Below are 12,981 nucleotides of genomic sequence, written 5' to 3'. Positions count from 1 at the left end.
GGGGAGGGAAAGCGGACCGCGTGTAGGAACCCAAGCAAAGCGCTGCTCCTGGCGGCCCGAAGGCCCGCTCTCCCCTACCCCTCCCGGTTCCCGGCAGCCCCGGCTGCCCCGCCCCCGCCCCGCGGCAGCTGCTGCTCCCATCCCCAACCCCAACCCCGCCCAGCTCTTTCTGCCTTGTCATCTACCCCGCGGAGGCTCGACCCGTGAGTGGGGCCGCACGGAGCCACCGGGGGAGGGAGAAAAACTGAGATCGTGTAAAACCCGACCCCCCACGGGCAGAGCTCCTAGGTCTGGGAGCCCCGCCCCTCCGCCAGACTCTAACCCTGGGACCCGGTGGAGGGGAGATAAGGGGAGTCTGTGGTCGCACCTGCCAAAGGCTCCCTAGCAAAGGAGCCCGCGGAGCCAGGTGGGGAGGGGGGCCGAGACCCCCCCCCCTCCAGGCCTGGAACTTGGAGCTACCTGGTGCCCGGGAAGGATCTGGCCTGTGACCCCTGAAGGACTGGCCGCAGCATAACTTAGGTACAGTATTTACTTCTGAGCTTTGAGTCTCAGAGGGAGGGCCTAGATCAGCGGGGTTTCTGTATCCAAACAGGACCCAGCACAGGACTTGGCAATGGGAGGAGGAGGCTAACATAAAAACAACTTGGTTAGGAGTGAGGGAGAATGAGGGGCCAATCCGATCTGCCTCCTCCCTCTCTGCACCTGTCCCCTCTCCCTTCTTGCACCTGTGTTTGGAGGACAGTCTTTGGAAACCTCAGCTAAAGAGGGTAGGGGGTCCCTGTGCAGAGATGTCAGCTAGCGTAGTGCTGAGGGCACACACTGTTCACTGGGGTACACAGGAGAAGCGATGAAACCAGCCTGCCTATAACACACTCAGGCATTGGAGTGGACGTGGTGACATTTATTTGAGACTTGGAGGGTGGGTCCACAGCTTGGAGTGTGTGTGGGGGGGTGTGGAGGGTATTTCAGGCTTAAGGAATAGCATCTACTAAGGTTCAGAAATGTCAGGGGCTTAATTAGTTCTCCTAGCACTGAGGGTTGGGGAAAGTGGGGGGACGCCTCGCTGTCCAGGAGGTGGGAGAGTGGCCAGGCCAGATAGTCTGAATTCTCTCTGATGGGCAGTGGGGAGCAGGGGACAGGTAGTTAGGGCTGACATTCTGCTTGGCAGGAGGCCTCATTGTAATTCAGGTTGGAGCAAGTCAGATTGCAGTCCTGTCCCTTGGTCTCTCCGATCCTGTCTTCTCATCTGTAAAATGGGGACAATAAATCCTGCCCCAGAGAGTTGTTGAAAATCTCTGTGCTGTGGGGGTGATGAGATGGGAGTGAGAGACACTCAGAGAGACTGTCAAAGGAGATGAGGTGAGGATGGTGGGGTTGAGGGGGTGCTGATAGAGACTCACTGAGAGGTGGACTAGCAGCATTTGTCACAGGTGGGGCATGAATGGAAAAGGAGGGGTAAGGGGTAGGAGTCCTAGTCTCTGATCAGTAGCCTGGGGGAAGGGTTGACGCCTCAATATGACCAGGGAGGCATAGCATGACACCAGGTGGTAATGAGAGAGGCCTGGGAGGCCGGAGGGGGCTAGGACCAAATCTGCTCTCCCAGACCTAGAACCTGGTAAGGAGGTAGAGGAGGGGACCCAAAGGGAGGATGAGACCAGGAGGGTGCTGTGTGGACAAAACTCAGGCTGGAGCCAAAACCGGTTTGGCTCAGTGGATAGAGCGTCGGCCTGCGGACTCAAGGGTCCCAGGTTCGATTCCGGTCAAGGGCATGTACCTTGGTTGCGGGCACATCCCCAGTAGGGGGTGTGCGGGAGGCAGCTGATCGATGTTTCTCTCTTATCGATGTTTCTAGCTCTTCCCTCTCTCTTCCTCTCTGTTAAAAATCAATAAAATATATATTAAAAAAAAAAAACTCAGGCTGGAGGAAATAGGCTGAGGGAGTGGTCCAGGGCCTGACCTCTTTGCCTCTTAAGCCAGGGGCCTGGCTGCCTGGGTCAGGCCATCCAAGGGGGATGGGCCATTGTCCTCAGATGTCAGTAAGTAGACACAGCAGATTAATTTCTGCCTGACACCTGCTGTTTGGTAGAAACAATCTCTCATGTGATGCATGGAGGAAAACAGTAAAAGTTAACAGCAAGCATTTAAAAATAAATTGTTGGTAGTTTTTTTGAGTTTGGCCCTGGGTACTTCAAGATGAAGCAAGAGGTGGCTGTGAGTCCTTCCCAGGGCAGCAGGGAGACGGCTGGGTCTCGGGTGATGCAGGTGATGCCAGGAGATCTTGGTCAGAGTTAGGATGAAAGAGAATTCAGGTATCTCTGCTCAGGGATTAGGGACCCAGGAAGGGCCATGAGACCACATTGGGGTTGCAACATGGTAGTGGCCTTGGTGAGGGGGTGCCCTGAAAGATGGATCTCGGGGTCAGGATAAGGGGTGTGGTCATTCTCCATTCTCCGGTGGGTGAGAGGAGCAGGGGAGGATCTCAGCACTGTGCTCCAGGTGAGGAGGCAAGTCAGGGCTCTGAGGGTCTAGGCTGGAGGTGAAAGCCTAGACCATGAAAATAGCAGATAGGCTGGAAAGGACTTGCAAGCTGCGTGTGGGATCTTTGCCTGTTAAGGCGGGGAAGCAGGTTAGGGAAAGAGAAGTTAGTTTGGATAAGCTGGGTCTGAACAAATGGCAGTATCTGCAGGCAGCTGGGGCTCAGGAGGAAGATCCTGGTTGGGGAGAGCGGTCAGCAAGTAAAGGGTCCTGGGAGAGTTGAGGAGAGGAGGGCCACACCTGACGTTTAGGGACCCAAGGAGAAGCCAGAGGAGACAGGACTGATGGGCCCAAGAGGCTGGAGTACAGAGTCCGGTGCTGCGGAGCTGTCCTGCCGCCGGGGTTAAGGTGAACTTAGACTCCAGCCACCGGTGTTCACTGGAGCCCTGGGAGAGAGGTCAAGGGCGGGGAAACCCTGGCCCCCAGTACCTCTCTACCCCTCCCCAAGGACCCCCACAATGGGCAACTCGCAGGAGAGACCTTCAGAGACGATCGACCGCGAACGGAAACGCCTGGTAGAGACGCTGCAGGCAGACTCTGGGCTGCTGCTCGACGCGCTGCTGGCGCGGGGCGTGCTCACCGGGCCCGAGTACGAGGCGTTGGACGCGCTGCCTGACGCCGAACGCAGGGTGCGCCGCCTGCTGCTGATGGTGCAGAGCAAGGGCGAGGCCGCCTGCCAGGAGCTGCTGCGCTGCGCCCAGCGCACCGTGCGCGCGCCCGACCCCGCCTGGGACTGGCAGCACGTGGGCCCTGGTGAGCGCGCGCGGGGCGGAGCCTAAGTCAGAGCCGGGGAGCGACGAGGGCGGAGTTCTAGTCTCCCCGAAAGGTGGGCGTGTGCAGGGAACCGCAGAGGGGTAAACTGAGCCTGAGACACTCCCACCTCCACCCCAGGCTACCGGGATCGCAGCTACGACCCTCCTTGCCCAGGCCACTGGACACCGGAGGCAGCCGGCTCAGGGACCCCGTGCCCTGGCCTGCCCAGACCTTCCCACGGTGAGGAGGCCGGGGGTTCTGAGAGCTCCGGGGCAGTGCAATCCGGAACCATCGAGGGGCCCCCAACAGAGTTAGAAGCTGAGGCCTCTGAAGGGGCTGAACCCGAGTTGGATTCGCAAACGGATCCGGAACCAGAGGGAGAACCAGAACCTGAACTGGAACCAGAACCCGAGCCGGAGCCAGAGCCAGAGCCAGAGCCAGAGCCAGAGCCAGAGCCCGAGCCAGAGCCCGACCCAGAGCCTGAGCAGGAGCCAGACTATGAGGCAGAGGATGCATCTGAAGGTGTTAGGCTGCCCAAACCCGGTGCCAGGTTGGCGGGAGGTTGTCGCCCCGGGGGCAGTGGGCGGGCCCCACCTGACCAACCGCTTTCCCCCTTCATTTCTAGATTCCTGAGGGCCAGAGCTCTGACGGGCCTCTCCCTGTCCAAGCCCAATAGGACCTGCGACCCCGCCCAGGCTGGGTTGGATTACCACCCAGGCTCCACCTGGCCCAGTGTTCGCGGGAGTGAATAAACTGTGGAGGGTGGGTCTGGGCTCTCCGTGATTCCGGCCCTTGGCCCGGGAATAAAGGTATGGATGGACCTGTGCTCTGAGTCAGTGGCCTGAGTAGCCCTGTGCCCCACCACCCAGTCCTCAGCCTCATTTCATCAATGGCTCAAGCCGCACCCTAGAGATCCCAAACCCAGGTGGCCAGTGACACAGGGGCCAGACTCGGGCCCTTTTACCAGTGGGGCAGGTGTTGTCACCAGCCCTATTCCACGGAAGCCCCTGGGCCTGGGATAGGAAGCCAGGGAAGGGGAACCTCTCTCCACTCAGGGAGGGCTAGAACTGAGGGCCCTGGGAAATGCGATTAGGAGGAGGAGGAGGAAGGGATCTTGGGTAGACAAAGACCACACAGCTTATTGTAACTGTTGTTTTAATTGTCTGGCTTCTCTCAGGACTGGGAGCTCTGAGGGCTTGACCAGCGACTGGCACACAGAAGGCGTTCAGTGCATTTCGCTAAATGAATAAGGGCTTTCCAGCTGCATTTCCAAATTTTACAGATGGGAAAACTAAGGCCAAGGGTGGGAGTGGGACTGGGTCGGCCTCAGACAGCGAGTCTGAGGTGAAGCTGGAAGCAACAACCATCTCTGCACCTCTCCTGGCCCAGGAGGGGCTCAGGATTTGGGACAGGTAGGTGTCTGCCCCTCTGCTGCTGCCAGGCTCTGCCAACCTCTGTCAGAGACCAGCTGTGAGGGTGTGGGCAAAGACAGGGACAACAGCCGAAACCGGTTTGGCTCAGTGGATAGAGCGTCGGCCTGCGGACTGAAAGGTCCCAGGTTCGATTCCGGTCAAGGGCATGTACCTTGGTTGCGGGCACATCCCCAGTAGGGGGTGTGCAAGAGGCAGCTGGTCGATATTACTCTCTCATCGATGTTTCTAACTCTCTATCCCTCTCTCTTCCTCACTGTAATAAATCAATAAAATATATTAAAAAAAAAAAAAAAAAAAAAGACAGGGACAACAGAGGCCTGAGGAGGGGGTGGGGGTAGGGGCAGGGCCTGGTGAACTCTCAGGCTCAGCTCACAAGGCCTGAAGGACTGCGTGTGTGTCTGCTGAGATGGGGGCCAGGAACAGTGGGTGCCTTCCAGAGGAGCCGGTCCCTGAACCTTCAGAAGCTGCTGCCTCCAGCCCCAGGAAGTACAGCACATAAACAGGGAATAAATACATGCAGTGGGAGAGGCAAAATGCTGGAAAGCACAGCCCAGACCGGCTGGGTCTCTACCTACCAAGGACCCTTGTCCCTTGAGTCTGTGTGAAAGCCAGGACCCCAGGCTCAGGTAATCACCCCAGAAGAAGGGAGACCCCCCCCACCAGGACCCAGTGAGAGGTAGACAGCGTGAAAGCTGAAGGAGCACCAAGGGGCCGGGTGGGGGGAGGGAGACTGGAGTGCGCAGATACCCTAAGTCACCTCCATGCAAGAACAAGGCTCTCCTCCCAAACCATCCCCCAGCCCCATCCATGCTTAGCTTCCCTGCTGCCCCCAGGCGTCCCCTCTGCTCAACACACAGAGGCAGGAGGGCACACCGTCTGCTCAACATGCTGCTGCTGGTCCCTGGGTCCCGGGAGGCTGGCAGGGAACGCAAACCCACTGATGGTGCCACTCCTCCCTCCCGAGATGCTCCTGTCCCCTCCGCTTCCCCAAGAAACACCCAGGCCGTGGAAGCACAGAGCAGCCCTCTTCCTGTTCAGGGGGATGGTCCGGAGCCCTCAACCAATATCAGTCAGGCAGCAGGCGGCCCAACTCTTCTTCGTCCAGCCGGTTGGTGGCCATGATGTGCTCCAGCTGCTGCCGGTAGCGCTCCAGGTCCTGCATGAAGTGGGGCACCCGCGTATTGTTCAGCACCCCATAGGGCCGCAGGTGATCTACATCCTCGTAGGACACCTGCAGGGAGGAAGCCGGGCTGAGGGGGAGGCAGAGGCCCCGGCTCTCAGGTGGCTGGTCCCAGCTCTCTGCCAACGGTCTATTGCCCCTTGCTCCCGGAGCTCCTCCCTGTCCCCTCCTGACCTATTCCCGACGTTAGGGATCCCGAGGCTCAGTCCTGGGTGTTTGCTCTTTCTCTTAGCACCTTCTTTTATCATCTACGCCCTACAACCCCACTCCTGTCCCCGCCTAGCTCCCCCAGTTGCCTTTGAACACTCTCTCCTATAGACAGCCCACAGGTACCTCAGACTCCGCATAGCCAACACTGAATTCTTAGGTGTCAGGTTAGGCCAGGCACTCTCCTGACAGCCCTCTAGGTCAGATTCCAGGGAGGGGGCTGGAACCTGTCACCCTCCCGCTCAAGGTGGCCACTGAGCTCAAGGGATCCCACACTCTGAAGAGCTCCCCAGCCTGTCCCTCCCTCTCCAACGGCATGGCCACTGCTGGGTTAGGCCAGACACCATCAGTTCTGCAGGAGGGATTAGAAAGGCCTCCCTCCCCGCCCCATCCCCTTTCCTAGGTCTCTCTCTCCCAATCCCCCTCCCATCTGACATCCAGCCACAACTTGCTTAAAGCTCCTCTGAGTCCCTGTTGCTTCACATGCAGTTTACCTTTCTCAGCTTGGCACAGATACCCAGTGCGGGGGACTTGGTTCCTGGCCATTTCTCTAGCCTCCATCTCCAGCCTTCCTGACTGCTCCTTTGGTCTGAAGTGATGCAGTTTCTACACACACACACACACACACGCGCGCACACACACACATACACACCTGCAGGCTGGGTCAAGCACCTGCCAGACTGTCATTTCTCCTCCTGTGCTCACCTCCACCTACCAGAGAGGCCTGGCACCAGTCTTCAGTCAAGCACCCATCAGAGGCCCAGGGAATACTGCGATGAGGAGAGCTGGCTGGACCCTCTGAAGGCCCGTGGCCACTCACCTTGCCCAGCGAGGTCAGCAGCGGGAAATCGATGGTCTGGCGGTGCCGCAGAATGCGCACGACGCCATCCAGGTACACCTGGTCCTTGCTGAAGCATCCTGTGGGCATGGGAGGGCCATGAGCCCCTACACCTGAAGCCACCCCAGCCCCTGCCCCAGCTCAGGGTACTCCTCGAATGGGTACCCACCTGGCAGCGAGGTGTCGGTCTGGCCGCGTTTGGCGCGCACGCAGTACTCCCAGCGCACGTCTGTGTCCTGCACGTAGCGCGCCAGGTCCTGGAAGAGCTGCCGGAAAGACAAGTGCGCCGCCCGGTAGATGGTGTAGTAGAGCAGCGCCGCGCGCCACAGGAAGGGCTGCTTGCGGAACAGCACGCTGTGCAGGCTGGCCAGGCCCTCCTCAGTGGGGTTCGCTGGCCGCAACCCGTATTGCAGCCGGCCCTCGGAGTTGTGCCAGGGCTGCCGGGCATTGTTCACGCCTCGCAGGTAGTGGGTGCCTGGGGGAGGGCGAGGGAGGTGGTGCTGGGCGGGCCATCCCGGAACCCTCCTGCCAGGCCTGTAACTTGTACTCATGCGGGTATCCTCATGCCCCTAAAGTCAGGCTCTCCCATAACCTCTCCCTGCCACCCCTATCCCAACTTACATACGCATCCAACCTCAGGGGCACGTGCACCCAAGGACCCATAGAGTCTCACATGCAAGAGTCCTCCTCCACCCATCCAGGACTACACACACACACACACACACACACACACCCCTCCCAAACTCTCCCAGCCCCCTGGAGAGGACAGGAACTCACACACCACCCCAGCCCCACATCCTGCAGGCCCTATTGTTTCCACTGATGTCCCTAGCAAAAACCAACTTTTGCCCAGGGCAACAGAATTCTAGATGAGGAGGGACAGGCAGAAAAGAGTATCCGTTTGTACCCTCTGCTTTCCCTTCCAGCCCGGCCTACCCCCTCCTCTACCTGGCTGTGTGTGTTCTCAGCCAATGCCATTCCCACCCTGGAGGGTCTGCATGTTGGCTGGGCTAGCGAGCCCCTCAGTGTTTTCCCTCTGGCCTTTCTAGGCCCCAACTGTCCAGGGAAACCAGAGAGGCAGTGGAGGGAGGAAAAGATACCCAAGAGGAGTGAGAGATGAGGGTGAGCCCAGAGAGGGGCAGGCCTGTTTGGGCCCACCTCTGAGAGCCAGAGGGAGGAGGTGACTGCTCCTGAAAGGAAAGGGCCCTAGCCTCCAAGGTAAGTGGGAGAAAGAGAGGAGTGGGGCCCCTCCTTGTCCTCCCACATCCCAGCCCCCTCTCATCCCTACCCGCCCACCCACCTACCCACACCCTGACCTATCTCATGCCGCAGCATGCCTTCTAGCCAATACTGGCGGGCTCCGGTCAGGTTGATGGCCAATGTGGGTCGGCTGTTCTCCACCATCATCACTGCCTGGGACAGCAGGTCTTCGCTCAGCTGCACCACAACCTGCAGGCAGCAGCAGTGCTCGGAGCCATGGCCACCAGCTCTGGGGCCACTGTGCAGGTGTACCCACTAATAATGCCACCGGGCATCCAGCCTGGACACTTGGCCAGCACACCCACCCTGATTCACCACCTCTGCTCAGAGCCCCACCTTACTAGGGCAGGGACAGGGTCTTGCCAGGGGTCTCTAGCTAGCCAGGTGTGGAGCTGGGCCTGGCACCACCCACCGGGCAGGCCAGTTTGGGTCAGGTAGAAGAGGGTGCTCGAAGGCAGAGCAAGCTCACCTCCCCAACACAGCCCTCCTTCTGCATGTATTTGCGCACAATAGACCAGATCTGGCACTTGGTCAGCAGCTGGCCCCCAGTCGCAGCCTCAAAGTGTTCGTAGGTGCCAAACTTCTCCAGGACAGCCTCAATGATGCCAACTGCCTGCACACAGGGCCGAAGTGGGTGGTCAGGCCAGGCCTCTCGGGTGGTCAGGGCCAGGGTGAGGTGGGCAGGCTGGACTGACCTGGTGGATGAACTGTCCAGAGGCCTCACAGTACTTCTCCAGCACAGCCATAGGCATGGGCTCCTGGTACTCGAACTGTGGGTTGTAGGTGTAGCGGGACTGGAAGAACTTGTCCCGCTCACTGTCCATGTTGGTTGGCCGCAGGGCCATCAACAGGCAGGGGCTCCTGCTGGCACCGCGGCCTCCATACTTTTGAGTCTTAGCAATGTGAGGCAGGGAGGCTGCGGACCGCAGGGTGCCCCCGCCGAGATCCCGTCTGCGTCCAGGTGGGGCCCGACCCTGGGTGCCACCCCTGGGTTGGCCAGTACTATTTATGGTGTAGGTGCTCTCACTGCGACGCATGTGGCCACAGTGGCCCCAGCGCAGCTCTGAGGGGGACTGCGGCTCAGGCCGGGGCCGCAGGGCTGAGGAGACCGACAGAGCCAGGGGCAAGGCCAGGGACCGAGGCCAGGGGTACAGCGGTGTTCCATCTCGGTCTGAGGGCTTCGGCCTACGGCCCGAGGTTGAGCGCCTGGCTGGTGGGCTGGGGGGTGGCTGCCCATACACCTGAGCCCCCGAGTCCAGCACCATTCTGTTCTGGGGGTCACATCCAGCTGGGTCACTCCAACTGTGGACTTCTGGGGACACAGAAGGGCAGGTGGAGGCCAGCATGAGTAGGTGTGGCCTGAGGACCAGCAACCCCTATACTCTACACTGCCCTGCTGGGTTCCCAGGGGTCTGGGTAGCTGCCCCCTCGCCCCACCTACCCCAGCGTCCATTCCCTCCAGCAGGCTCACCGAAGCAAGCTGGACTGGGAGAAAGCAGGGGGAGAGTCTATGGATCACCTGGAACACCTTCAGCCTGTGAGCTCCTGGAAGCAGGCCGGAACCCCTCCTCATGGTCCTAATTCCTGTGCTCAGCACCCACCTGGGCTGGAAGCTGGGAGAATGTAGCCTCAGCTGCCAGGCTGATGGGTGAGGGGGCCTCACCACCTTCTACCTGCCTTCTTCCTATAGCATTTCTCAGTGCCCCCGCCCCTCCCACCCGGCCCACCCACCTCCTCCAGCCCATTAGGCCTCAGTCTGAGTGCCTGCATGCCCCTTGCTTATGCTAGTCCCTCCACCTGGAATGCTCTCTCTCCACTGGACCATCTGTTCAAATCCAATTTAGAACCAGCTCTTAGGGGTCAAAGAGAAATTTTAGTAAAACCAAGCCAGTCCCTGGTCTGTCCCCTATCAGAGGCATCTTCCTAGTTGCCATCCAAGGCCGGTGCCGGGGGCACTCACCCCTGACTCCGTACCAGGGCTCGGTCCAATGCTGTTTTTCTCCAGCCTCTGAACTCCCTTGCCAGCCTGCTCAGGGACACACTGTCAGCATTTCTCCTCTCTCCTACATCACCAATATCTACTTCTCTGCTGGATTCTTTACATCAGCATAAATACATGTGTTATTTATCCATCTTAAAAAACAAAACAAAGCCCTAGCCAGTTTGGCTCAGTTGTTAGAGCATTGGCCCACGTGGACTGAAGGGTCCCAGGTTCAATTCCCGGCAGGGGCACATACCTTGGTTGCAGGCTGGATCCCCAACCCTGGTCAGGTCGTGTGCAGGGGGTAACCAATTGATGTGTCTCTCTCACATCGATGTTTCTCTCTTTCTGTCTCTCCCCCTCCCTCCCTCTCTCTCTCTCTAAAAATCAATGGAAAAATATCCTTGGGTGAGGATTCACAAAACAAAAAAACCCCCACACACTCCCTCCAGCTGTTCCTTACTGCAGCACATTTCTTTCTTTCCTGTTCTCTCTCTTTAAAATATGTTTTTGTTGATTTTAGAGCGAGAGGAAGGGAGAGGGAGAGAGAAATATGGATGAGAGAGAGAAACATCGATCGGCTGCCTCTTGCATGCCCCCCATGGGGATCCAGCGGAAACCAGGGCATGTGCCCTGACCTACCAGGAATCTAACCTTTTGGGTGCACAGGATGACAGTCAACCAACTGAGCCACACCAGCCAGGGCTCCTTTTCTCTCTGAAATTTCACTCCAGTTAGGCTTTCCCCCCAATCTCTATTGAAACTGATCTGACCAAGGTCATCAATAATCTTCATATTGATCAGCAGCACTTGGCACAGTTAATCACTTCATTCTAGACACACATTCTCCACTTGGCCCCCCAAATCTCCTACCTCACTGGCTGTTCTTTTCTTTTCTTTTTGTTTATTTTTTTCTGACTGTTTGTTCTTGCTCTTCCTTGCTAGTCATCCCTATCTTCCTGACCTCTTAACACAGTAGAGCCCTTGGAAATTTATATGGAAACTTCTCTCCTCCATTTGTGCTGACTCCCTGGGGAATCTCATCCATTCTCATAGTTTTAGGATCATCAGCCCAGACTTCTTCCACAAACCTCAGACCAGTATTGCCAGTTCTCAATTCAACATGTTTTTACTGGAATGTATAATAGGTATCTCAAACTGAACACGTCCCCTGTCAGGAATGCCTTTTGCCCATTTAACTGCAGTGGTCACTCTCCCACTTACCTCATATTTTGGCACAAATATGTTATTAGAAAAGCCCACTAAAGCATACTCTATGAAATAATAAATCTCCTCTCCCTGCTCCACCACCATTCCCCACCCCCTTCCTCAGGTTATTGTTCTCTGTAGCAGGTATCTCCATCTGAAGTACAGCATATTTAATTGTTAGTTATCCGTTTTCTCCTTTTGAGTGTTCACATTGTGTCCCCAGAGCCCAGAGCAGCTGTTCAATAAATGTCTGAACCCAAGAGCCCCTTTCCTTCTCAGAACTGGAATCATTCCTTCCTTGCACTTTGTTTTCCCATCTGGATCTGATCCCCTCTCAACCTCCTCCTCCTCCCCCCCCCACACACACACATTCCTTCCACCCCGCCTAGAGACCAGCTGCTTAAAAAGATTTCGGGCCTCAGGCTTCACTCCCCTCAACTAACTGTACACTTTCCTGGACTTCTCAGCAGTCTCCGAGCCTCTACCTGGACCAGTCCCCCTTCATCTCCCCTTCCACCTACTTCTTTGCAATGACCAGAATACGCCTGTGTCTTTTATGTCTCAGGCCCTTCTGCCAAGGATGCTTTCCCAAAGTCTCCCTGGAGCAAACTCCTACCCATTTTTCAGGGCTTGGTTTAGGCCTCACCTCCTCCGGGAAGTCTTCCAGGCGTCTTAGAGGCTCCCAGTGTGCCTAGGCGGCCTCTTTACCGCCCTAGGTTGTCACTGTCGTAGCCTAGGTCCGCGTCCCCTCACCATGTCCTGAACTCCCTGAGGGCAGGGACGGGTCTGATTCACTCCCATGTCTCAGGCATCCAGCACTAGATGCAGAATGAATGAAAGATGGCTAGGGGAGGAACCCAGACTGAAGGTGGAGTCTGGTGACAAATGAGAGGGTGTGGCCTGCACCAATGGGAAACTCCCGGAGAGGATAACGTGGAAGAGGAGCCAATGGGGACGGAGATTTTGAGGAGGGGCGTGACCTGCAGCCAATAAACGGCGGGGGGATGAGGCAAAGGGCGTGCCCAATGGAGGGCGGGGCCAAGAGACAATAGAAGGGGCATTTCTTCGTAGGTGAGGTGGGGGTCACCTCGCGCGCCTTCTCAGCCTCTCCGGGTAAAAGGGTTCCATCCTCGTGTCCTACCCCCACCTGTTCGCTGCTCTTCTCTCCGTCACCGTTCCCGCTCCGAGACATCGGTCGCCGGCCACCCAGCCCTCCGGAGTTGACGCCTGGGACGCACGCACTCGGGTGCGCGCACGCTCACGCGAAAGCGCGCGGATTCGCGTCAATCGCCGCGGCCGGTTCCCGAGAACACAGCTGCGGGGGTGGGGCCAGGCCGGGCCGAGGCGGGCGGTGTCAGCCATCAAGTCACGTCCCTAGGCGGGGCGTTGTCCTGAGCCGGCCCGCTCCACGCAGGCCAGGCGGGTTTCAAGGCTTCAGGTGGTACCCGAGTCAGGGCTGGGGAGACACGAAATCACTGCTTCGGCGCGGATACGTGGGGATGCAGCCCGCTCGCGGAAGCCCGGGTACTCGGGAATTGATGCCGGGACAGATGGGGTGCTTTAGGCGTGTCCCTGTCCTGGACCC

At 58.1% G+C, this 12,981-nt stretch overlaps 2 protein-coding genes across 5 annotated transcripts; one reads left to right on the top strand and one right to left on the bottom strand.

Moving 5' to 3' along the window:
• The first annotated feature begins 155 nt into the window (after positions 1–155).
• On the top strand, positions 156–4,113 carry NOL3 (nucleolar protein 3). Of its 3 annotated transcripts, XM_054710979.1 has the most exons (5): positions 156–519; positions 1,189–1,359; positions 2,984–3,288; positions 3,427–3,810; positions 3,914–4,113. In XM_054710979.1, exons 2-5 carry the CDS (start codon positions 1,355–1,357, stop codon positions 3,919–3,921), a joined length of 702 nt encoding a protein of 233 aa, XP_054566954.1. In that variant the 5' UTR covers positions 156–519; positions 1,189–1,354; the 3' UTR covers positions 3,922–4,113. The 3 variants fall into 3 exon arrangements, with proteins under 3 accessions (XP_054566954.1, XP_054566955.1, XP_054566956.1); XM_054710980.1 differs by lacking the exon at positions 1,189–1,359; XM_054710981.1 differs by lacking the exon at positions 1,189–1,359 and having other exon boundaries at positions 171–203.
• A 1,614-nt stretch (positions 4,114–5,727) lies between these two features.
• On the bottom strand, positions 5,728–12,358 carry MATCAP1 (microtubule associated tyrosine carboxypeptidase 1). Of its 2 annotated transcripts, none has more exons than XM_028143087.2 (7): positions 12,043–12,358; positions 8,902–9,518; positions 8,676–8,819; positions 8,263–8,395; positions 7,116–7,421; positions 6,929–7,026; positions 5,728–5,952 (listed from the first exon to the last, which is right to left on the bottom strand). In XM_028143087.2, the coding sequence occupies exons 2-7, from the start codon at positions 9,469–9,471 to the stop codon at positions 5,788–5,790; spliced, it is 1,416 nt and encodes a 471-aa protein (XP_027998888.1). In that variant the 5' UTR covers positions 9,472–9,518; positions 12,043–12,358; the 3' UTR covers positions 5,728–5,787. The 2 variants fall into 2 exon arrangements, with proteins under 2 accessions (XP_027998888.1, XP_054567138.1); XM_054711163.1 differs by lacking the exon at positions 12,043–12,358 and adding an exon at positions 9,678–9,698.
• Between the last annotated feature and the right edge of the window lie 623 nt (positions 12,359–12,981).

The sequence above is a fragment of the Eptesicus fuscus genome, chromosome 21 (genome assembly GCF_027574615.1).
Source record: "Eptesicus fuscus isolate TK198812 chromosome 21, DD_ASM_mEF_20220401, whole genome shotgun sequence".
NCBI lineage: Eukaryota > Metazoa > Chordata > Mammalia > Chiroptera > Vespertilionidae > Eptesicus > Eptesicus fuscus.
Note: the sequence above shows the minus strand (reverse complement) of the source record. Positions and strands in the feature narration are given on the sequence as shown.